We start from the raw sequence: 25,775 nt of genomic DNA on the forward strand, positions 1-25,775 counted from the left end.
TGATATCATTTTGATCCTTTGTTTCGACAACTCTGCTGCCCTTGCAATTTGGTGACACTTTTCCAGGGTTAGATCTACCTCCCTTAGTAGTCTATCCCTCAGGGCAGTCCCGTGTGCCACACACAATCCTATCCCTGATTAGGGAGTCTTTTATATTTCTAAAGTTGCATGAGGATGCCAGAGTTTTCAGCACTGTGATATAGACCTCTGTTCCTTCCTCTTGGCTTTGGGTGAAAAACTGATATCTCTCTACAGGCTCATTTGTCCTGGGGTCACAGTATCCATCAAACGCTGCTATTAACTGTTCTAGTGTGTCCGGGTTCCCTGGCATCAGTGTCGCACTTGCTTCACAACCTTTTTCCCCCACTAGATAGTAAAACAGCTTTACCTTCATTTTCTCTTCTTTATCAGCCATGGTTAACTGTCTACAAACTGAATTCTTGCTTCCATTGTGTCCATGCCTGTGCCAGGCTCTTTGTGTTGAAATCCAGCTGTCTTCGGGGACTGTTACAATCCCTGGCCGTGCTGCTCATGCTCTGGTGTCTGGTCTCAGGTCCCCTCTGTCCCTGCTCTTGCCAAAACCATAGGCAAGTCGGAGTGGCAGGGACCTCAGCATTAATTCAGTGCCCTACTCAAGGCAGGATCTCACCCCAAACTAAAGCAGCCCAGGCAAGGGTGGGTCCAACTTGTGCAGGAAATCCCGAGTCAGTAGGGGAGCCTCGGGGAAAGATTCCTCAGGACGGTGCCTGGCACTTCAAACACTTCTGTCTTCCTATTTTCCCTCTGGTTTCACTTCCACTCCCTTCCCTTCTCCCCCACACATAACCTTCTCCCTGGGTTTGCTCTGGCCACAGCCCTCCTCTATCTCTGCAAACAGAAACTCTAAGCTGAGGTTTGCATGGAGCTGGCCTCGGGGCACAGAGCAGCCGAGACAAGGCACTGCCATCCCTCTACCCTCACTGCCTGGCAGTGGTTCGCAACCGTGTTAGGCTCCATTCCCCCTTTTAGACACCTGGAAAATGCCATCTCTTCACTTCCAGTCCTTTTTTGAGTACAGGAAAACACTTGAGCTGTTTTTTTTTCTGTCATAAAAGACTGAGAAGGACCAAAAAGAGCAGAATGTTCCTAACACCACAAATTTCTAACTGAAATCCTTGGTTGTATTGTATGAATCCTGGTTGAATGTCTGACACTGCCCACATGGTGCAGCACTCCACCGTGCTCTTGGAAAGATCTCAGAGCACCCCAGGGGGTGAATGTCTGCTCAGTGGAGATCATGACTCGGCTGCCAAAGGCTGTTCGGTGTTAGGGCCAGGACTGGGCCCTGCCTTTGCTGTGTGTGCCTGATATTGCATTAATGCACTGAAGGGAGGTGACAGCCTGTTCCCTTTGGGGGTCACTCACCCCAGGCCTGTAATAACATGGCCCGAGAAGAATCCTGCTTCATAGACACTTATGCATTTCCAGCCCTGTGAGGTCAGCTTTGCTGTTCTCCCTCTCTGTCTCGCTGGTATTTCTGGTAGGTCACTGGGATTAAAAAAAAAGAAGAAGAAAAGAAAAATACCATATTTTCTGACATACAACATGCCCCTGGATATAATCAACACCTTATTTTGGAAAGGCAGAATAAAGGCACTTCCCTTTTTTCTATAGTGATGGCTGCAGGAAGTAGGGGCAGAGTCTCAGCTTCTGCTGGCTAACCCTCCCTTTCCTGCTTAACTACAACCCTAGCTGCTGCTGAAGACTGGTCTCCATGGGTGAATTTCTCATTTTGAAAAGAGCTAACAAGCTGTGAAACAGGAGGCCAGGAGCAGCTAGCAGGGAGCAAAATTGCTGTAAGAAAGGCTAGCTTGATTAGCGCAACATCAAGGCCATTAAACAGGAGAGATGGTCGTTGATACCCATGGAGTAAAGACCACATGTCAGGCTGCAGTCTTGATCTGGGTGCCTTGGTGTAACAGCATGGCCATTCATCTTCACCTGCTGCTCCATGGCTATCCCTCTATACCCTTCTTTTTTTATCTGCACCAGGCAAGGACGGGGAACAATTCTAGCCCTGTCTCCTTCAGGACTCTACCCTTGCTGTGACTCTGGGCTTCAATTCACCCCGGAAGAGTGGGGCAGGACCACAAGGTGCCACGACCTGATCTGGCTTCCACTGGCCTGTTGGGATGTCCCAATGCAGAGAGAAGAGCCAGCTGCTCAGGGAGAGAGAGACGGGTGTTGGGAATAAATTGGTTACCCGGAGGTGAAGTTGTTTCTGGAGCTCCCCCTGGCAACTTTGTTCCAGCCACTCTCCTGGAGAGTCCCGAACACCGCTCACCCCTCATTTCTGTGCTGGGCATCTCCGCACATTCCTCTACAGATCCTCTGATCCCAGCAGCAGCTCAGCCTCAATCACAACAATCAGCATCTGAGAGCAGCGGATGGTGAGGGGCAGTTTCAAGGGAAATGAGAGAAAGAGGCCAAGGGCGACTCCGCATGCTAATATGGCAACCCCAGGAAAGAACAAGGGTCTGTCTGTGTATTCTCTGCTGCATGTAGCTGCTCTGGGTCATGTTACCCCATAGGCTATACCAATAAAGAGGTGTATCATTCGGAAGACCTTGTTTTGCCTTCTCTTGTACTTGTACAGATAAAATAAAAGCCCCCAGAGTTGCCCCTGAGGGTCACGCTGCTACCTGGCTTGGCCACTCCAATCCCTGCTGGAAAGGAAATTTTCTCAATGTCTCTTTCTTTCAGGGGAACCTTTTGTCAATCAGCATCAGGAGTGGCTGAACCAAGGATCCTCCTTTGTGCACACTGGCTGTTTTCACCTGTGCCAAGGTCTGCTGGACCAGAACCGCTACTGGGGCATCATGCAGGGGCAACCAGAGGAGGATTCAGGGGCAGTATGAGCTGGTGCCCAGCTGGGACACCGGGCAGAAGGACCATCTCTACCAGGCCTGGGAGGAAACGAATTCCCCCCTTGTCTGAGAGCTGGAGGGTACATGTCCTCTGGAAGGGGCCAACCCCGAGCTCACCTTGAAGGATCTGCCCCTTGCCTGTGATGGAGATCAAAGCCTTTCCCACTCCCTGACTCCTCCTGCCATCCTGGTCCTGCTCCAGCATTGTGTCTAGATAGAATCAGAGAATCAGAGCAAATGAGGGTGGGAAGGTCATGAAGTCTCCCCTCAAACTTCACTTAATTCATCACACTCACAAGGCAGGAGTGGGAGAAAGGGGGGACATGGGACCCCAGGGACAGGCAGGGCCATGAATGACTACAGGAAGGGAGCAGATGCTGAAGCTGGGGGATGTCATGGAGCAGAGGCATAGCGAGCTCAAACAGCGCCTGGGGGTGGGAACCATTGCAAGCATGGCAAGCCAGGTAGGGAGGGGAAAGGGAGTCTCCCCTGCCTCCATGCTCTGCACCTTGAAGGCAGCCATGTGGTGTCAGCTTCCTGGGAGCTGCCCTGGGGCCCCATTCTCCTCTCCCCGCACTGCTATGCTATGGGGCAAAGGGCAAGTACTCCTTTAGTGTCACCCCACAGATACTTGGCTCTGGCTGTGCTACCTGGCTTCTCTGGTAGGGCAGTGCAGGGCTTCCCCTGCAGTGGTGAAGACCCCTGGGATGAGAAGGAGATCATAGATTTCTCTTGCCCCAGTCCCTCCAGGTATGCTCCTGGTTTGGGGAGGCAGATTCCTCCCCCCCCCCAGCACCCTGTGGCTCCACAACAGCTAGCTCCACTCTGCCGCTTCCTTCTCAGACTCTCTCTTGTCTCCTCCAGGCACCAGGAAAAAGAAGGCTATGCCCCTACTTTGCTTGCAGCTCAGAAGGGTCTCGCACCAGCCCCGTGTATGTCTAGCCCCAGGTAAGCGCCCCTCTGGGTTTTTAATCTTTATTACAGTCTTATACACTGAAATTTCAGGAGCCAGGTTTGGGAGAAAAAGTGTGTTGTGTGCAAGGAAATATGGTAACCTGAAGTTTTAGACATCCCCATTTCCCATGTGTCTACAGCCCGCCCTGTTCCCCAGCACAAAGAGCAATGGCGCAGGAGAAGAAATAATTCCCCTTGGGCTGTGCTCCATGAAGTCTTTTTCTCTCCTCTGCAGTGGGAGAAAAGGAAGTACCTGGAGCAGGTTCCACTACAGGTCAGCGGAGAAAACACATGTGCCAGTTTTGTCAGACAGAGGAGGTGAGAACTGTATGTTTTTTACCCATCAGTCTCCATATGCCCCCTCTCTCTCTATCATTCATCTCTCTATACCCATTCTATCTGTCCCAAAGCCCCCTCCTCTGTTTTTCCATCCATTTTCATCCATGCAAAATCCCCACAGTCCTGTGGGGCCAAGTTAATGCTTGTTCCTGTGTTTCAGGATCTTTTAGAAGTAAAGCCAGATATTGTTCCAGGTCCAAGGAGTTATCAGCATACATACAGGTGAGAGCTGGGGTGCCTGCTGCCCTGAGTGTCTAACCCCACGCCCTATTTCTCTTTCTAAGGACACACATTGTGGCAGGGCACTGCAGGCCACTTTAAGGGCTGGAGCATGCAGTAGCCAGGTGCCTGAATACAGAAGCCATTTCGAAATCCAGGATATATATAGGGTAAAGCAGCAGTTTGTTGCTGGCAGCTGTGAGAGAGACATCAGCTGGTGGAGCTGAGGCTCAGGAACAGCTTGGAGGTAAGGGCAGGAGCTTATGGGATGGTTTGGAGGCTCCTGGTCCTGGGCATGACCTAAAACTGCACCCCGCCAGGCATGGGTGGCCTGGTGGGGCTGTTCGTGGTGGGACAGCCCTCCCAAGAAATGCCAGGCCACTTACCACCCTGGTGAAAGGTGGGCTGGGGTGCCCTGATAACCCCAGCCCCCACAAGTGGGTGGGTAACCCCATTGTAGGGCTCAAGAAGGTGGACCCATGTAGGAGTGTGTGGGCTGGTTGCTCAGAAGCCTGACTTGAGGCACCCTCGACTGGTCAGTGCTGGGGCCAGGACAAAAAGGGTCAAAAGGGCCAGGGGCCCACCATGAGGGACGCCCAGGGCTGAGAGCCTGGGCTTCTGACTGGCCTTGGAGGTGAGGCCAGGGCCTGTGTGGCCAAAGGTCCTGGGGGGGCCACACCCGAGAGGGAGAAGAGTGCAGGGAGCTTGGCAGCCAGAATGAGGCCAGAGTAGGTTGCCTGATTAGGAGGGATCTAGCTGAGGTCCGGACTAGAGGGTTATGGGACCCAGTGTGAGGCTGGAGACGTTAAGAGATTAGATGCCATCTGTGAGGCACAGGCTGCGGTGTAGGGGAGGTTCAGAGTTGCACATAGCACCCCCTGGCATTGGGGCAGAAAAGGGCAGCCTCCTGCCTGAGTAATATTTTAATCATTTTCTATCAAGGTGTGGCAGGAGAGAGAAGTGGGTGGTTAGCCCAGAAACAGGTTGGCAGGCCAACTTCTAACCAGCCCTGGGAAGGCACCCAGTTGCACACATGATTGATACAATCAAATCTTAAGAAGGCAGGGAGGGAGGCTCTGGGAAGCTATAGGCTGGTCAATTTGACCTTGGTTCCAGGTAAAATTTTGGGAAAAATTATCAAGAAGTCCATTTGTGAGAGACTGGCAGAAGGCCTGATGCTGAAGGATAGGCATCATTGCGGGCAGGTCATGTCTGACCAACCTCGTCTCCTTCTATGATCAAATAATGAACTGCTTAGATGGGGGAGAAGTGGTTGATGTCATATGCTTGGATTTTAAAAAGGCCTTCAATATGGTCTCCCATGATGCTCTTATAAAAAAAAAACTGGGAGATTGTGGGCTGACAGAGTCCATATTCAAATGGGTTGGGAACTGGTTAAGGGCTGAACCCAGAGAGTGTTAGTGGATGGGTCTGTATGACCTTGGCAGGAGGTGGCCAGTGATGTCCCACAGGTTTCAGTTCTTGGCCCTGTACTGTTCAACATCTTTATCAGTGATTTAGACGAGGATGTGGAAAGCACACTGGCCAAGTCTTCAGATGATGCTAAGTTATGGAGAAAAGTGGTCACTCTCGGGGATAGGAGGCAGATCCAAGCAGACCTCAATAAGCTGGAGAGGTGGGCAAAGCAGGACTGGATGCAGTTCAATAAAAATAAATGGAGAGTGCTTCATTTGGGGACAAGTAACCAGCAACATGAGTACAGATTACAGAGAAGATGTCCTGCCAGTATGATGGCTGAAAGGGACCTCAGGGTTATGGTTGATCACAGGATGAACATGAGCTGCCAGTGTGATGCTGTAGTCAATAGATCTAATAGCATACTGGATTGCGTTCACCAATACATCATGAGCAGGGCTAAGAAAGTGATACTTCCTTTCTACTCAGCACTGGTGAGACCCCATCTGGAGTACTGTGTCCAGTTCTGGGTGCCACATTTCAAAAACGATACGGAGAATCTTGAAAGGGTCCCGAGAATGGCCACACGAATGATCAAGGCCTGGAGGACAAACCTTATAAGAAACCTTAAGGGATCTGGGATTGTGCAGCCTGGGGAAGAGAAGGCTGAGGGGGGACTTGGTGGCCATCTGTAAGTATTTAAGGGGTGAATATCAGAAACTGGGAGAAAAACTGTTCACTGCGGCAGCCCAGGGGAGGACAAGGAGCAATGGCGAGAAACTGTTAGAGGATGGTTTCAGGTTGTATGCAAGGAAGAACTTCCTTACGGTAAGGGTGACCAGAAGCTGGAATAGACTTCCCAAGGACGACAGGCTTCCCAAGGAGGTTCCCCAACCTTGGAGGTCTTCAAGAGGAGACTGGGCAGACACTTTGCTAGGATCATTTGTTCTCAGCAGTATTCCTGCCCGGAGCAGGGGGCTTGGACTCAATCGTTCAAAGTCCCTTCCAGCACTTAACTTCCATGATTGTTTGATTCCATGAAAACAACAGAAAAAGAAAAGTGCTACTGCCATATTTACTCACTCACCACACCCACTGCCCCTCCCCACAAAATCAGCCCTACAAACTTGAGGTATGTGCCTCAAGCAAGGAATCTGGATTTTCTTCACTGGATTGGAAGAAGGGCAGCATAGAGCAAGCAGACAGTGGGACTCCTGGCCATTGGGCATAGGAGAATCCAGGAATTTGAAAAGGAAGTTGGAGGAGATGCCACCAGTGCCTGCTTTCTCTGCCTCCACCTCCCCTCTCCCCCCTGCCCTTTGCCCCCTGAGTGGGCTGACTGGGCCACAGCAGCATGAATCAGGGACTCGTTGGAGTCCCCAAAGCAGGTAGACTCCTGTGCGCAGCTCCAGCAACTTCACCCCTTCACTCCAGTGCTCCAGCCCTTCCACACTACCCTTGCTGTCTCCAACTGACCTGGGGGCATGGGAGCCTCAGGACTACCCATGTCCTGATACAGCTGCACGGCTCTGAGGAGCAGCTGCACAGAGTGCCAAGTCCCAGCTTCCCCTCGCCTATCTACTGCCTAGCTGATGGGAGCTATGCTGAGGGTGGGGAAGGGCTGGGGATGGCGTCCTCATTGGGTGATACTTACCCTTCCAGGCACTCCTACCTCCTGTCCCTCCCCTAGTTGTCCACAGAGTTGGCCAGGATGGGAGAAGTGGGTGAGGAGCAGGGACCAGGGGTCCTGTGGAGGTGCTGCCCACAATCCCTGGTTGGAGGTGGGCAGGAGACATCCTGAGGCTTTCCCCACCTTCACACCATCTGGTGACAGTAGCATGTGGGTCCCCCTTTCTCCCCTGCTCTCCTGACACTACAGGGCACCCAGCCCTCCAGGGCTACAGGAGATGAGTCCACCAGCACATGTCCATCACGGCAGAGAGATGGCAGTGTGACCACGCTGCTGCACTCCTGTGGATCTGCTCCTGCCATCAGGATGCCAGACACTTCTCACCTGGGGATCCAAACACCAGGGGCAGAACACAGGGACTAATCCTGGAGGGGAAAGAGTGCGTGCCAGACAATGCAGTAGACATGTATTTTTGAGATCTAGGATGAACCCAAGGGAGGTCACCTCTCTTGAATAAAAGCAGGAGTTGACATGGTTCCCAGCAGCATAACTTGACCCTGCTCTTCTTTCTCCTTCTCTTCAGGATTCATTTCTCCAGGGCAGGCTCATACCGATGCTCTGAAACATCGCTGGGCTTTGAGGTGAGGGCTTTGGTGGCCATTGAGTACAAATGGGACTCCTGGGAGCGGCATCTGAAGCCACATCAGCTGCAGGGATGGATGGTCGCCAGCCCCTTGTTCAACATCCAGGTGGAGCCAGCTGGGGCCATGGCAGCCATTTACCTCCCGCACGTTGTGTGCCTCAAAGGTATAGGTGGAAGATAGGGGCCGGAATCAGAGTTGTGTTGGACACAAGGGTCCCGTACTTTTATACATCCCACAAAGACTGTTTTCTACAGCCATAGAGTAAGGCAGAGGTTGGCAAGGCTTCAGAGCCATGGACTGGAAGCATTGGCTGGGGTTTGAGGTAGGATCACTGCTCTGACCTGGCTGCCTGCCTTTGTCCTTGGCACAGCTTTGATCCAGCCCTGGTATGGCCATAGGCACAGCCTCCCACCACTGGCCATTGCCCCCAGAGAGCTCAAATCTAGGTGCAGGACCATGACAAAGCCCACAAGCCAGATCCAGTGCCCAGATACAGCCCACCAACCAACCCCGAATATACATCATGGTGTGCATATGTAAGACAAGATCTTTTATAAGTTATCATATTTTTTGACATACAAAACCTTTTCCCCCCAAATTGGCATGTGCGTGTTAAGTAAGGAAGCTGATTTTCTGCCCCAGATAATGGTGGTCATTATCCACTAATCAAGGTAACTTTTCTGTGGGTGATTTTGCTGGATACTAGCCACTTCCGTTTTTTCTTCTCATATTTCAGAGCCCTGGTGACTCTTTAGCTCTTGTCAAAGGCATAAAGAAATAGGCCCACTGCTGGAGACCCTGGAGCAGCAGCAGCTAGGGTTTCCAGCTTTAGTTAAGCAGAAAGGGAAGGGTGAGCGCACTGAAGATTCAGCTCTCTCCCTGCCCTATGCAGTCATAACTCTTGAACAATTTTTTTTTCTTTATTCTGCATTTAAAAAATAAGGTGTGTGTTATATTTTGGGGCATGTCGTATGTGGGAAAGTAAGGGTAATCCATACTCCAGTGAATCCTGCCCATGTCCTCATGAATTGCAGGCAGCAGCAGTCATCCCTGACACTGGCTAAAGGATTTTGACCATTATCTGAATCCGTTGACAGGTGGAGAGGTTGACATTTCCCTCATGTATGTTGCTCACATCGTTAATGGGGAGCTGACCCTGGAGAAGCCGACGAGAGTAAAGCCATTCTATGCTGTGCTGGAGAACCCCAGCTTCTCCTGCCTGGGCCTCGTTTTCAGATATTTATTTAAGCATATTCCAGTCCACTCCAAGGTGCTGCTGTATCATGCTGCCATGTGTGCCCCCACAACCCTCCACGTCTATGTGATTCCCTGTGATGATTCACTAGAAAAGGTAAAGGAGAATTCAAAGCAACATGTGTTTGGGAGAAGCCAGAGACCAGGTCTGCCAGCAACTGTGGTGCAGACAGGGAGTGAGAAAGGTAGCTCTGGTGGAAAAACCTCACCCCCTAGCACAGAGAAGGGCAAGATGGGGACAGAGCAGACCCTGCATGCTGGGATGTGTACTCTGGAGTTGAGAAAAGGGCCATATTCATTTGCACACCACACGTATGTTTTCGCCAAAGAATTAGGCTCCCAAAATTGGGCTGTTTGTCTTATGCAGGGCATGGCTTCCTTAGGGTTATCTCTTTTATTGGACCAACTGCATCATTGGAATAGAGTTTGATCAGCTTTCAAATGCAAGACATCCTCCACCAGCTCTGTCTTCATCAGAAAATGTCTCTGCCCATAAAGCAGCAGCAGCAGCAGCCTTTCCACTTAGGCAGTGCTGAGGGACTCAATGTGCCATGAAGTCATGGCTCATGCTCATCTCCTTCATTCCTGCTAATTGTTTTTCACTCAGCAGGCATTAACGACTGTTTCTGCTTTTTTATTTTATTTTATTTTTTAGGTTTTCATGTTCCATAAATCAAGCTCTTCTCTTTGGAAATCTTGCTTTCTGGTGTCCTGACCTCTCTCTTCCTATTTCACAGCCTTGCAGACTGGATTTTAGCTCTCTTCACAGTCTGCTCAGGGGATCCAGTCTTCAGCAGCAGCCACAGCTTCAGATTTTGGCTGAGCAGCCAAGATCCGCTGGCAGTTTGGTGTGAAAAAGTTAAAATGGTAGCTTATTCCTCAGCAGGAAAGGGAGTGAGAATGGGCTGCAGATGATTATCTGTCCATACTACATGCACCCATAACTCTGGAGATAAATGCTTTTCTCTTTTCTGCCTTCTCAGAAACAGGGCATGGGTCTTATTCAGGGTGTGGTATGCTAGAAAATATAGTATGTAGCCTTGGCTTGCCCAGTCATCAGGCTTGAGGGCAGTGCAAAAGGGAAGCCCAATATTGTTACCAGTAGGATTTCTTTTTGCCAGAGACCCTGAAGGATTGTCATGGCAACTTGTCCCATGTGCTATCAAGTGAACTTTAATAGTAATCCCTATGCAATATTACAGGATTCCTCCCCATAATACGACCTGACAGGTGGCTCCTTGGACTTTCCAGCAGCAACCTTTGGGGGTACCAGGCCTTGGGTCCTCCACTGGGTGTGTAAGATCTTAGTTTCTGGCTCCCCGCTGTTCAAGCAGGGACCCAGCAGCCATGTCTGTCCTCCCAGGATCACAACAGGCTACACACACGTGTTCTTTTTATTTTTCCATTACTTTTATAACTTTTTTCATCCCAAATTGTCCAAGTGGCTTTGTGCCATGCATTACTTATCTGGTGCACCAATCCCCTGGCACTGTACCAGCCACATTCCTTATAGTGCCTTGCTCACCTAGCACACCAATTGCAGCACTCGCATCTCACAGAGCCACAGAGGGCTTTCTGTTCAATTTTTTGCTTACTTCTGGGAAGGCCTGGACTATGGCTAAAAAGCCTTAGCATAACTCCATTTTCCTACTTCAGCTATCACAGTCATCTTGCAGCCTTGGCCCCTGTAACAGGAAACCTCTGCCTGTGTTACTAGGAAGGGGAGCGTAGCTGGGCCAGATGGCAAAAAGCCTGATGGCAAAGGGGCAGCAGGTGAGAGCTGTCTGTGGAAACTGAGCCACAGGCCACAGAAACCAAGAACCACTGGGTTATGTGACTGGCCCAGCTTGGGGCACACAAGCTCAGCCTTTGGGCATGGAGAGGGGCCGACTGACAGCCCCAGGGCAAGGAGCTTGGAGCAGAACTGACTGCAGTTTGGAGGGAGGCTGGCACAGGTGAAGTACCTGGTGGGCTGGAGGGCAAACAAGTCTACTTAGGTAGTGGGGCTGAAGGAAACAGAGAGGCAAGGAGGGGTTTACATTTGAGTTAGAGCCAGGAGGATTAGTGTTTTGTGTTCAAGTTCAACCAGAGGTTTAGGTAGTGGCTACAGGAGAGGTTTGGAAGTGACAGACCAGGGTGCCAGATATGCTCTACAGGACAAGACCTGCTTTGGGCAGGAGCATGAAGGATCAAGGCCTTGCTACACCCACCTTCCATCTCTTAACACTACTGAAATGCTTTGGTCATGTTCTTGGCCTCTTCATTCCCCACTTGCTTGTTTAATGGATCTGGTGTCTCCTGTCTAATCAACCCAGAGGTATTTGTGGAAGCCCCAAGGACCTAGAATAACACTCCCACCTCCTTTTTTGTGTTTCCCTCTCTCTTCTTGGCTAGTCTTTCTCTTTTATCAGGCTTCTGCTCTATCCTCTGTGCCCAGCAAAAAGGTAGTATGTTCACCCTTAAACCTGGGAAAAGGAAAGCCAAATAGCAACTTGTCTGTGTAACAGGAGCAGCTGAATCATAGCCCAGGTCACCCAGCCTCAGTTCTTCAAGCATTCATGAATGTGCTTAGTTATACCTTTGTTCATTCTGGAACAAAAAAAATCTCCTGGGACTGCTGCTACGCACATCAGCCTCCTAATCAGGGTTTAGTGAGAGGGTTAATCTGCTGCCACTTTTCTGCCATAGATTCAAAGATGCAATCCTGGGATAACTGTACAGATGTACGTGGCAATATGGCAGCATAGACTGTTCCTGGCTCCTTATCTGGGAATCTTTAGGATTTATCCCAGGGCAACATGGACATGCATGTCTGTACAGTTGCACTTTGTTCTTCGGTATAATGGTTGGATAACTTGGATGTTAATGCTTCAGAGAGAGAGTAAAATCCCCTCCCTTCTTTGATCAGTTTACTGTTAAGCTCCACCCATGTTCACCGCTCTTGCCTTCCTGGTTCTGTTGGTTTATTCCAGGAGAAATGTGAGGTCTCTTTCCCCACTTAGCAGAAATGGGAAACATGATTTTTTTCACTATTGTTCTTGTGAAGTAACTTTATAGAAGGAGTGTACACTCACACTCACACTCTGAAATTTTTTCCCAGGTCTTCATCCTTTAGGAAAAATTTGATTTAGAAATATAGAAATATATATATGAAAGATAATACCTTGTACTACACCTTTCATTTCTGCAGGAAAACCCATTTTTCCACCGGCTAGAAAAGTGCCAATGGAAAATGTTCCACTAGCTCAAAACTCAAAAAAACCCAGGTGAAAATGAGAGGAAATAATTTAGACCCATTGTGGCATCAGAGAAAGGACAGTGGAGAACAATGAGGATAAACGGGTACCATGCCTAATGCAGTGATTCTCAACAGGATGATATGGCACCCTGGGGTGCCTTGCAATCTGTTCAGGGGTGAACACTGGGCATATCTACACTTGCATTAACCAGCAATTAAGCCTAATGCACTGTAAGGGCAATGCCCCTTACGGCGCATTAGGCAGGTGTCTACATACGAGTGTCTTAAGGTGCCTTAATGCGGCTTGCTGGGCGAAGGGCTTTGCAGGCTGCCCTGGTCAGCACCCTGGACGGCTCCCTCATGGCTGCGGCCCTAAGCCGGTCCTCAGCAGACAGAGCGGCAGGTTCAGTCGCCCTTAGGAGCCGGCACTGTGGCTCCCCCCGCGCCATGAGAGAGCAGGCAGACTGGGTATGGTCCATGAACAACGCGTGCCCCCGGAGGATGGGGGCACGGTGACTGCCCACAGGTGGCCGTGGTGGTGTTGGCAGTGGGGGTGCAGTGTGGGGTTGGCAAGCACTGACCAGTGGCCAGCAACAGCCAGTGGCAATCAGCAACCGCCTGCGGACACTGCTGGTGGTGTCGGCGGCGAGCAGGGGGGAGGTGGCAGGTGGTGACAGCCCACAGGCACCGCTGGTAGTGTCGGCAGTGGCCAATCACATCACCAATGGTTTGGTCTACCCCAGTGCCCAGCCTGGCACCAGCACTGGGTGCCACTTTCTCCCACTGGTGCTGCTCCCAGCATGCTGGGGCTGAGCCCCAAGGAGCTGATGCTGCCTGCTTCCCTGCCGGACACTGCCGGTGAAGGAGGCAGTGTCAGCTCCCTCGGGCTGAGCCTGGGCACGGGTTTTTCTTGTGCTGCCATTCTTCCTGGTGGTGCTTGGCAGCAGCATGTGGCCCGGCAGACTTGGGCAGGCGCAGCTGACAGAAGGCCGTACCGCACCTACATGCAGCTTACAGCGCCTAACTACTCTAGCATAAATTTGATACCTGCTTTATGCTTTATGCAGGTATCAAATTTACTTTCAGATTGCCCTAAATTGCCATATTTAAGACTCATTAAGGACGGGCACATGAAGGCTTATCCTTAACGTGCCTGAAATATGGCGATTAATGTGGTGTTAATTTCCTGACATTGCCTTAAGGGTGCACATGAAGATGTGCCCAATGTGTCGTGCAATGTGAGGAAATATGATTCATAAAAGAGTGACGCAGAGATTTCAAAGTGGGACTGCATAGTGTTCAAAGTATCGTGCCCTGCTGGGGGCTCTTTCTGAATCCATTGCAACAAGAGAATTGTTCTAATATTTTTCTGCAGTCAAAGAAAGTGAAAACTAAGAGTTGACATTTTTCCGGGGGTGGGGCTGGAGCCCATAGAGCGGGGCCTGGAGTCTGAAGAGGTTGAGAATCACTGATCTAACCAAAGTGATGGAGCTTGGAAACCTCTTCACAGGCTGTGGAAGAGCATGAGGAGAAGCACAACGCAGTTCTTCTAGACAAGCCTCCGCAGATTGACAACCCCCTCTACATCGACAGGAATTACACCGTGGCCAGCTCTCCAAAGGCTGAGATACTACCCAAAGTGAGCAGTGCACCTTACTGCTATGGAGGTTTCTAAGCCTTCACTTGCCTTGGGAAGGGCTTTGGAGGGTGAGGAAGGGCAGGTGGGCTCCAGGGAGGGGGCTGAGATCCTGGTGCCATTTGAGATCGTGAGCTCCTAGGAAACTTGGGCTGGACGGGACCTCAGGAGATCACATCCAGTCCAGCCGCTGTCTAAGGCAGGATTGTCCCTGACTGACCACCCCAGCCAAGTGTCTGCCTAGCCTGCTCCTGGCAACTTCCAGGGATGGAGACTCCACAGCTGCTCTAGGAAGCCTGTTCCACTGGTGGACCACCTGCATGGTCAGAAAGTGCCTCCTCATCGGCAACCTCAATTTTCTCTGCTGCAGCTTGAGACCATTGCTCATAGTCCTGGCTCCTGTGGCCACAGAGAAAAGCCCATCTCCACCCTCTCTCGTGTCACCCTTCAGGGACTGTAACATTGTCATTAAACCAGAAATTCTCTCCAGGAAGCTCCTGCCTGCATCACCCAAAGTGTCTCCTGGGATGCCATGCTTCCTGGACAGCCTATGTTTCTAAGAGGTCTTACTCTGTCTCTCAGTCAGCCTTGCCTGTCTTTTTTACAACCTATTGCCTTCCTAAAAATGGGTGTCTATATTTTTTTTTGGAGGTGTGCATTAGGCAAGAGATTACAGTCGTTGCTTTCAAGACCTCGTTGAGCTTCCAGACCACCCAGGCTGCTTCTCCTCCCTCACAGTCTGCTCTTGTCTTTGCCTCAGAAACTCAAGTTCTCTTATCCAATTCAAGAGAGAAGGCAGCCCTTCATTGAAGTCTACATCAGGGACCTGGAGATGAACATCAAGCTCCATATCACAGAAGTTTCTTCCACCGAAATTCTCTGGGAGGCCATGGTGAGAGAAGGTAGGAACCGTGGGATGCTTTTCTTTCACCAGTGAAGGCAAGTACAGACCTTCTGTTTGGCATGAGGCTGGGCTTTTAACATCACAGTGAGTAACGGGGACAGGAGTGAACCAGCTGCCTCTGTGCTGTTTCCAGGCCTGATTTAGCCATCATCTATCATCTAAATCAGGGGTGGCCAACCCATGACACATGTCACCAGTGCCACAGTCTGCTTCTATGTTTGGCACAAGGCAGATTCATGATGGAGTAGGCAGCACAATGGCAGATGGGCAAAGGAGCAGAAAGCAGAGACGCTGATGACACTGAGAGGATGGGGCAGGGATCAGAAAACAGTGCAACAGATGGGGCAGGAAGCACAGGGTAGGGAGCAGAAAGCAGAGTGGCAGATTGGGGCAGGGAGCACAGGGCAGGGAGCAAAAAGCACAGCAGATGATGGAGCAGGGTTACAGGGGAGGAAGCAGAGAGCTGAGCAGTGCAATGTTTGGGGCAGGGGTCATAGGACAAGGAGCAGAAAGCAGACAGCAGTAAGGTAGGCAGTGGCCCTGGGGTAAGTCATCCTTGCCCCCACTTCTGACTGCTTCCCTTGGGTGATACCTGGGACATGCACCCTGCCCACCCACCCCGCGTTACAGTAGTGCATGTGGATAGATCAAGGCTTTCACACCTTCAACGGGAGGCTCATCAGAAAAGCAGCACGCACAGGGAATTGTGCTTCTTTATGGCCCTCCAAAGCATCAACATGCATTGAATGCCCCTGCCTGTGCTCTGACCCTCCCCCCTTCTCTGCTCTCTTCCAGAGGACATACAGCGAGCCCGCTCATCACCTGAGGAGCAGGCAGGTCAGTAGGGGCTCATGGGGCATCACTACCTCATAGCTAAGGGGTGCCACAAGCATGGGCAGCCTCCGGGGCTGGAATATGGGAGATCAGGGAGGGGACGGGCACAGCAGCAGAAATGGCAGGGAGCAGAAAGCAGAGCTGAAAATAGGGCAGGAAGCACAGGGCAGGGAGCACAGTATGGGTTGCCAGCAGGGGCTTGCCACCCGCTAAGCCCTGACTCCAGGGGAACATAAGAAGCAGAGATATTTTGGCAACAAACCCACTGCATTTTCACATGTGCCCTCCACCTCCCCTCCCCCTGCTTTCTCTGCAGACCCACATTTCATTGACAGACACCGAGAGCAGCTGATCCAGCGTGTCACGGTGGTGGATGCCCTCCTGGACAAACTCTACGGACCCGTTTTGGACGAGGAGCAGTACCAGAGAATCAGGGCTGGGGCCACCAACCAGGACAAGATGCGCAGGCTGTATGACCTGATGCCCAGCTGGGACAGGGCATGCAAAGACTGTCTCTACCGGGCCCTGAAGGTCCAACACAAGCACCTTGTGGCAGAGCTCAGTGCGGTGGTGAGCTCACCTGCACTTGTGGCTGCATCATGTGCTGACAGCTGCAAACCCTGGGAGGGTGCCAGCAGCATGCTGGGTGCTGAGGGTGGGCTCGGGGCTGAGTAGACCTGTTTTTAGTATTTTTTTTTTTTTATATATGTACATTTTTTTATCCTGGACATTTTCAAACAAAAGAATTGGTGGAAGTTTTAACTTGCTGGCTCTAAAAACTGTGGGGGGCAGGGAAGTTTCACCTTGGAGAAGCTCCCTGGTATCTGATTTGGGACAGTGCAGTGTGGGCCTTCATGGTGCCTCTCCTAGGCCCACAGCATCCACCAGCAGCCTGTGCTGCTAGCAGCTCCTGTCCTCCAGAGGTTGGATCCCAGCTGGTGGCCCTGGCTCAGGGTCTGGGCTTATGTCCCCCTGAGCACAGGGGGCTCATCTACATGTCACCCTACAGTGACATACCAATCACGTGGGTCTACATGTGATCACTAGCTACACTGCACGCTCCCTGCTTATACCGCACTGCTTCGGTGGTGCAGTGGGGAAGTTTAAGTGTGTGCCACCTGTATGGTGCAGTATGGGTAATTACTGCACCTTGTTTTAGTACTTCCAAAAGGAAGATGCTTAAGCACGGCGCAGTAACAACATCGTTGTATGGCAACGTGTAGATGTGCCAGGTTTCTCACCATGCACAGGGATTTCTTCTTAGCCTAATTAGCAGCCTGCCCCCTGCCCTGCGGTCATGACCTGTCTGGAGCGCTGCCCAGCATTCCCTCGCGTGGTGCAGCTTGCTCCCAGCCTCGCATGGTGAAGCTTGCTCTCCTTTGGCCTGGCAGCTCATGTATTTCTTTTCCTTCTGCTGCTTTGCTTTGCTCCACCCTCCCTCTGATTGCAGCCCTGTTACGCTACCTTTTTGGTCTCTTAAAGTCACAGGGGCTGGAAGCCCCTGTACAGGGCAAGGGTCCTTTGACTCTTGAAAACAATGACCGGTTTGGAAAGCAGGGGATGACCTTTTAAGAGGTCAGAACCAAGTGAGATTGGAAGTCCATTGTGCCAGGGGCTGCACACACCCACTGCAAGAGCCAGCCCCTGCCCCAGCAGAGGCTCGTTTAATCCGTATGTCCTTGACCCAGAGTAACATGGCCAGTCAGGGCTCTGAGTCCCATCTCCAGTCCTGGGAGGGGAGTGGAGTCTGGTGGTTGGAACCAAGAGTGGGGACTCTTGGCTTCTCCCCCCCACCCCTGGTTTGAGAGAGGAGTGGGATCTGGGGATTGGGGAAGTGGGGAGCTGGGACACCTGGGTTCTCTCCATGGCTCTGGAAAGAGAAATTCCCTTTCTGTCTGGCTACAGCAATGGTGTGACTTTGGAGAAGGATGGGGTGAGGCCCATGATGGTCTGAACAGGCATACACAAGGGACCCAGATGGTCTAGTGTAACGTGGAAGCGGGGAACAGAGCTGTGCAGTGAGTAATGGGGAGGGTTAGTGTTGGTGACAGACTGTGACAGGCTCAGGCAAGCTGTCTGGTGTCCCCAAGTGGTCAGACCTGCCTGCCCATGCTCCCTGGCCTCCCCTCACTCCTATCGCTCATCTGCCGTGATTTAATCTTTCAGTATGTACCTGGGGAGGCAGCCTCCAGAGGCTGGGGTAGCCTCTTCCTGGGTGCCTTGTGTGGCGGGCCAGTAGGGGGCGCTCCTGCATTGAGTCACCCACCTCCCTGCGCCCGACCACCTTCCAGGCTCCGAGTGCCTCCCTGGGGTGCCTCCTGTCCGGCCGACCCCCTTGCTGGAGCACACCCTGGGGTTTCCACTGCCACCACCCAGAGTCTGGACTGACTGGGGACCTGCGCCCTCTGGGAAACACAGGCCTAGCAGTCCTTGAGGCTACTTGACCCACTTCAAGAACTTGGGGTGCTTCCCTAAGTCTGAAGCACAAATAGTGGTCTCCCTGAGTCAGCTGAACCAAGGCGAACCATTGCCTCGTGCCTCTGCCCGGCTCCTGCTGGCCCCTCCCTTTACTTTCCCCACTGTGCTGGGCTCCCAGGAGGAGCTCAGTAGAAACAGCCCTGGCCCCTGACTTTTTCCCCAATTCTGGAAGTTGTGATCATCCTGACAGGGTCACTAAACAAATGCTAAGGTTTAGCAAAGACATTTCTCTGAAGACACAAATGTTCAATCTCTTACAGTTTTCAAGCTATTCACATTTAAAGAGCGTTACGGGCAGACAGACAGATGGACTAAGCCCTTTTTTATCTATCTATCTATCTATCTATCTATCTATCTATCTATCTATCTATCTATATAGATAGATAGATATATCTATATATATCTATATAGATATATATATCTATATATCTATCTATGTGTGTGTGTGTGTGTGTGTGTGTGTGTGTGTATAAAGGGCTTAGTCCATCTGTCTATATATATATATATATATATATATATATATATATAATGTACACACTCCAGAGATTCCTGGGTAGAGGCCACATCCCCACTACAGAGGAAGGCAGAAACCCCCACAGTCCATATGCCAGTCTAACCATGGGGAAAAATTCCTCCCTGACCCCAAATATGGTGATGGGTCTGACCCTGAGCAAAGGGCAAGACCTCTGGCTTTGCTCCTAGCTGGAGAGATGGCACACCCCAGTTCAAGTCCCCAGCTGTAGCAGCACTCAGTGCCCCTGAAAAGGCTTAAAAATACCCTAACACAAGTAGACATAGCTATACTTAAATCATCCCTGACCAGTAGCTGTCCTCTTTTTGACACCTCCAGTGATGGAGAGTCCACAGCTTCCCTGGGTGTCTGTTCCACTGTCTCACTATTCTCAGAGTGAAGAAGTTTTTCTAGATATTCAATCTAAAGGTACTTTGCTGCAGCTTCATGCCACTGGTCCGTGTCCTCCTCTTTGCAAGGCTTGCTGCCTTCTCCTGGGCTTCTGCCACCTATGATAGCCAAAGTGGCAAGAGCTGGCTAGTGAGGGCCACTCAGGAGTTACTATGACTTGATGCTGGAGAGTGTTTCGTTGCTAGGGATCGTTGCTAGGAAGCGCTGCTGTGGATGCCACCTCCAGGGGTCTTTGTTGCTGCGCTGGGGGTCTCCACTGCTCCACACCGCTGTGGGTCTCTGCCACTTCTCCAGCTGCTGGGGGGGCTCCACTGCTCCTCTGTGGTGCCAGGTGGTCTCCATTGCTCCACTGTGGGTATTTGTTGCCATGCTGGGGTCTCTGGTGCTCCATGCCACTTGGGGGGTCTTTGCTGCTCCTTCATGGTGCCAGAGGGGTCTGAGGTGCTCCACTGGGGGTCTCTTGCTCTGCTGGGGGTGTCCGTTGTTCCAAAGAGGGTGTCCACCACTCCATGCCACTGGGTGTCTCTGTTACTCCACTGGGAGTTTCGGCCATTCCTCCTCACTGCTGGGGGGTCTCCACTGCTCCTCCATGGTGCCATGGAGTCTCTGCCACTCCATGCCCCTGGGGGTCTCCACCACTTTGCACTTCTGGGGGTCTCTGCTGCTCCTGCACAGCACCAGGGATCTCTGTTGCTCCATGGGGGGGAGGGTCTCTGTCATTCCCCCACACCACTGTGGGTATCCATCACTCCTCTGTCCTGCCAGGGGTTTCTGCTTGTCTTCTTCAGGTTGCCAAGGATCCCCAGATCAGGTAGGTCCTGCCCTATATCGATGGTAGGCTCTGCGGGGGGTGTGTGTGTGTGTGTTTTTACTATGGTACTATAGCGTAGTGTCATGTAGACCCAGTACAGAGCACTGTACTCAGAAGCACTTTTAATCTGAAGAGTTCATTGAAAACATCCAGGGAGTGACTCCTGTCTGGACTCCTTTCCTTTTGCCCACCCCTGAGGCAAAGGGGCTGGGGGGAGACGGAAGGGGGGAAGATCAAGGCCCCCACAGTGAGGGAGGGAGTGGGGCAGGGGCTGGGGTGAAGGGGCCTCGGGGCTGGGGCAGGTCGTGTAACAGAGAAGCTGGCAGCTTGTCCAAAGAATGGGGGGGGTGGCTCTCCACCACAATGCACACCCCCAGGGGAGGCATGGGGGCACGTGCCCCCCAAAATTGTGTGTGGGGCAGAGGTGGGCTGCTCACATGTTGGGCTCTTTGCCCTGCTGCCTTTGTCCCAGCAGCCACGTGATGGGGGGTGTGCCTCCTGCTCCCCACCAGGTGGGCAGTGGAGGTGCCACATGGCCAGCACATGGCTCCTGGAGACAGTGAATGGGGCCCTGGGGTCCCTGTGCCCTGCAGGTGGCTTGTCCAGAGGGGCAGGGATGTGGCTTCCTGCTGCAGCGTGCACCTCTGGGGGAGGTATGCGGGGACATGTGCCCTCTTGATTTGTGCATGGGGCAGAGGCGGGCTGCCTGCTCTGGGACGGGGCTCTCGGCACCCTGTTGCCTTTTCCCTGGGAACCACACAACACCAGTGTGCTTCGTGCCACCCACCGGGTGGCCCCAGGATCCACGCACCATGATTCCCCTGCCCACCCAGTGGGCAGCAGGAGGCATGCTGGCATCACGTGACTCCCAGGGAAAAGGCAGCACTGAGCAGGGTGCAGACAGCCCCAGCCTAAAGTGGTCAGCCCCCCACCCCTGCCCCTTCCCTTTCCCCCCCCGCCCCTTCCCCTCCACTTCTGTGCTGGATGCTGTCTGTGTCTGTCTGTGAGGGTCTGTCTGCATGTCTGTGTGTGTCTGTACATGTGTGTGTGTGTCTGCCCCTCACTCCTATGCCACAGCCCCCCCAGCCCTGCTGCTGCCCCACAGTACCCCTCATTCTGCCAAGACGTGTGTGGACCCCTCCTCCCCGAGCTCCAAATCCCCCACGCAAACACCCACAGCCCCCCATGCCTTCACAAATAACCCTCCACACAAACACTTCAAAATTAGCATCTCATGATTTACATTTCAAATCTCTTGATTTTTAAGAGTTTGTCTCATAATTTTTGACACATTGGGGTTGGCAATACTGTACATCATATAGTGGGCATGGGGGGCTGTCAGTTGGCAGCCTAGCATGGCTAAACTGTGCTTTGGGCTGGGCAAGACTCTGGTCAGAGATGTCCAGAAAAGTCCCTTGGTGGCAGAGAGGCATGGTGTGGAGTGATCCAGAAAACATTTTGAGTCATAATCCCATCCCAAAAGCCAATTCCTTATTCAAGCCATTATATTTACTAAGTAGGCATGGGGGGTGGGGACAATGTTGGTTGGCAGCCTGGCACAAAGAAACTGCACTTTGGACTGGGCAAGACTTTGGTCAGAGATGTCCTCCAGTGGCATGGTGTGGGGTGGTCCAAAAAGGATTTCCATCTGTAATCCCAGCCCAAAAACTAGTTCCTTATTGGAGCCTATATATTTAGTACAGTGGGCATGGGGGGGCTGTCAGCTGGCAATCTGGCATGCGCAAACTGTGCTTTAGGCTGGGCAGGTCTGCACTCACAGTTCTTCAGGACAGTTCCCTGGTGGCATTTACATGAATTTTGGGGTGGCCCAAGAAGTATTTTCCCCCATAATTCCATCCTTATCTGATCTTCATTTAGGGCTCTGTACTTGAAAGAAGATATTATTTTACATATTCATTAGCAAATATGCCTAGCTAGTGAAATTCTCTGTCCTTAGAATGTGTTATTCCTGAATAACATGCTTCTCTTTGGTACAGATTAGCTTGGAAACAGGAACTGGAAACTGGGAATAAGAAACTGGGAATGAGAAACCGACTTCAGCCTCGTGTATGTGTGTGGGTATGGGATGTATGTGAAGTGTGTCTGGCAGGGGTGAGGTGTGTGTGGGTACAGTGGGGGTGTAAGAGTGGATGTATGTGGGACCTATGTTGGAGGTATAGGTGGTGTGTGTGGGTATGGTGGGGTATGTGGTTGGGGTGTGGGGTGAGTGTGTGAGTATGATGTGTAGGGTGTTGGGGGGGCTTTCCCCTCCGCTCTGTATGACATGGCTAAGTCTAACCCCTCTGCAGGTAGGGGAAGGGGAGGGTGATTCACACTGCCCGCTGCAGGAGAGCAGCTGCTGCCCACGGGCAGCAAGAGAAGCCCCTAGCAGGGGAGGGGGGAGCTGAGCCTGGCCTGGCTGCACCTGGCCTCTTCCGCTCTCCTGGTCTCTGTCCCACACCTGCCCTGTGGGCTACAGCCAAGCCAGCGCTGGCTTCTGCTACTGCTGCTGCCACTCCTGCTGCTGCTCCTACCTCACCTGCCTGTTCCGTCTCTGTCCAGCCAGGCTTCGTGAGCATCCAAGCTCCTTCATGTCCCCCACCACCATCCACGTGCTCCCCTGCCCAGCCATGCTTGAGCAGGACCAAACCAAGGTGCAGGCAGAGCCCACCCCACTCCCCTCAATGCTGGAACTTCGCCTCCCTCCCTGCTGCTCCCAGCGCTGCAGCAGGGCCAGGAGAAGGAGTTGTTGGAGGCTGGGAACCCAGCAGTTCCCTGGGCAGCGGCAGCAGCAGCCTGCCTGGAAGCTGTGTCTGCTGCTGCCCCAGGCAGGCGCAGATGGGACTCAGCCCTATGTGAGCTCAGCAGGGGCAGCAACTGGCAGGGCTGGATACAATTAGTTGGTGGGTGCCAGCCTGCAGGCTGGATCCAATCAGCTGGCAGGCTGGATCCAATCAGCTGGCAGGCTGGATGTGGCCCATGGGGCCATATTTTGCCCACTCCTGTTTTAAATCCTGAAGCCTTTCCCCATATAACCCAAAAGGAACTGGAGAGGCTGAAGGCCACACTAGAGAAAGGAGACCACCTCACTGTGGCAGCAGCAAATGCTCAAGAGATGCAGGATCCCATAGAAAACATTGGTCTCCCTGTTGCCATCACATGGATCCCAAATTCTGGCAAGTCGTCCTCCATCAAGGCCGTCCACAGTCTGGACTACGAAGACAAGGGTGACTGACATAGGAGTGAGAGAAACTACATCTGAGCCTGCTCCTGTCCCCCACCCCCAGTACTCCAAAGTGAAGCTTCTGCTTTGTGCCCACCTCAGTGCAGCTGGGCTGCAATCCTCGAGGCAAACCAAGAGAACTACAGTAGCAGCGTGTGGGTGGGAGGGGTGGCATGCACACAAGTTTTCCTTGTCTCAAGGTGGTCCTTTATCAAATACGATTCTTCCAAGCTGCGGGACACTCTTCTGGACAAGTGCCCCAGTCAGACGTGAGCAGAGGGAATAAGAGTGGGAACCAGGACTCCTTGTTCCTGGCTTGGCTGTTCAAGGAAAACTGGCTAAATGTGAGAACATGGGGCCTGGAGGGGTCAGCCTCTCCTTACAAGTCATGCCCCCAGCCCCTGAACCATCTCTGTTGCCCTCTGCTGGACTCTCCACCTTGTCCACATCCTTTCTTTAGTGGGGGGCTCATAACTGGACATGGGACGTCCAGTTATGTGGCCTCACCAGTGCTGAATAAGGGGGAAGACTCACTTCCCTCCATCTGCTAGCAACATTCCTACCAATGCAACAGCACGTAAACAGTAGACAATCAGTTGGTTGTCTTCTTAGCCTTCATTAGCCTTCTTTGCCACAAGGTCACACCGTTGGCTCATATTCAGCTTCTTGTCCACTGTCACCCCCAGGTCCTTTTCCGAAGAGCTGCTTAGTCAGTCAGCCCCCAGCCTGTACTGGTGCATGGGATGTCTCGTCCTAAGTGCAGGAGTTTGCACTTATCCTTGTTGAACCTCACGAGATTTCTTTGGACCCAACCCTCCAATGTGTCTAGGTCACTCTGAATCCTAGCCCTGCCCTGCAGCATATCTACTCCTCCCCGCAGCTTGATGTCATCTGCAAATTTGCTGAGGGTGTAACCCATCCCATCTTCCAGATGGTTGATGTTCAAACTGCTTTTAACATTTTGAATATAAAAGGCCAGGGCAGTCAGGTTTGGGTGTTCTGGCCCTGTCTTCTAACACTATAAAGTTCCTAAGGGGGTTGATACAGTAACAGAAAGTTGAGTGAATGAAGCTGAGAGCTTAGGGCTCACCATGACTTGTGCAACTCTAAGAGGAGGGGATCCCCAGCTCAGGCAGCATAAGGGGAGGCTCCAGATTGGGATGGCATTGCATTTTACCACGCAACCAGAGAGGGCTGAGGGCTGATGATATATGGATTCCTTGAGTGGGTCCAGTCTGAGCCTGTTACCCACTGGGTCCTAAAGAGCTTGTACGGTAGGGTGCTGGCAGGTCAGGTAGGAGCCTGCATTTCCCAGATCCTGAAAGAGCTGAGCCTGCTTCTAGAACTGCTCCAGCAATGGTTGGCTGCAACAAAGAACAACAGTGGAGCAGGGCCCCAGTGGCAGGGAGACAAGGGAAACCTTGGGTTAGGAGCTGCACTAGCTCTACAGACTGCACCGTGCACCCTGCCTGGGACAGAGCAAGAACCCTGAACCTACTGTTAGCAGTGAGTTGAGGGGGCACTGATTGGTGACTGCGGGCTCTTCCATCTGTCTGGCCCTTTCCCCCTTTAACAAATCCCCTTATAGTTTGCTGTTGCTTGGGAGTGGGGCAGTTTGCTCACATGGGAACACCCAGGCAGAAATGATTTCCCAAGGTTCCTGCGTGGGGGCTCTAGCTAAGATAATAAGTTTGTGTAACAACCCCCCTGCTCTGCCCCCAAGGTCAACTGGGCTCTTGTTGCTGCCAACTGATGTCTGGCAGAAGGGTTACATGGACAAAGACCAAAAGGCATACAACAATTTGGGAACAAAGAGGCCTTGAACTGCTGGATGATGAAACCACAGCCCTGAATGTCCAAACCAGACCCTGGACTGCCTGGTCAGTAGGACGGGGAGCAGGACTCACTGGCAGCGACTAGTGCATTGCTAGCTATGGGCATGTGCACTTAGCTGCTAAATAAACCTACGTGTGTGGAGTGGATCTCCTGGCTCTTGAGCTGTCTGTCTCTCACAACCCACTGGTTCCCTAGTCTAAGGGTTCCCCAAATCCCAGCAGAACCATGCAGGGGGTGGAGGTGATGGCTGCGGGACATGATGCTGCCCCTGAATCTAGAAAGCTGTTACAGATCTGGTCTCAGATCCAAGGAGCATGAGGCATCAGAGGGCATGTGGAAAGGCCAGGATCTCTGCAGGCACCTCTCTGCCAGCTCCCTGACAAAGCTGTGTTTCTGAGACCCCCCTGAATGGTCTGGGCTGCATCCTCATGCACCTCACCCTTCCAGCCACCTCCGCCTCCTTCTTCCCTCCCCCAGACATGCCCCTTCTGTAAGGGCAATACCAAGGAAAAACTTGCTCAACTTTGCCTC

At 52.1% G+C, this 25,775-nt stretch overlaps 1 protein-coding gene across 1 annotated transcript; it reads left to right on the top strand.

Moving 5' to 3' along the window:
- Positions 1 to 13,703: 13,703 nt before the first annotated feature.
- On the top strand, positions 13,704 to 16,673 carry LOC102568794 (apoptosis-associated speck-like protein containing a CARD). Its single transcript, XM_019488545.2, has 4 exons — positions 13,704 to 14,239; positions 14,997 to 15,138; positions 15,936 to 15,977; positions 16,291 to 16,673. Exons 2-4 carry the CDS (start codon positions 15,069 to 15,071, stop codon positions 16,647 to 16,649), a joined length of 471 nt encoding a protein of 156 aa, XP_019344090.2. The 5' UTR covers positions 13,704 to 14,239; positions 14,997 to 15,068; the 3' UTR covers positions 16,650 to 16,673.
- The last annotated feature ends 9,102 nt before the right edge of the window (positions 16,674 to 25,775 follow it).

This window comes from Alligator mississippiensis, chromosome 15 (assembly GCF_030867095.1).
Source record: "Alligator mississippiensis isolate rAllMis1 chromosome 15, rAllMis1, whole genome shotgun sequence".
Classification (NCBI taxonomy): domain Eukaryota; kingdom Metazoa; phylum Chordata; order Crocodylia; family Alligatoridae; genus Alligator; species Alligator mississippiensis.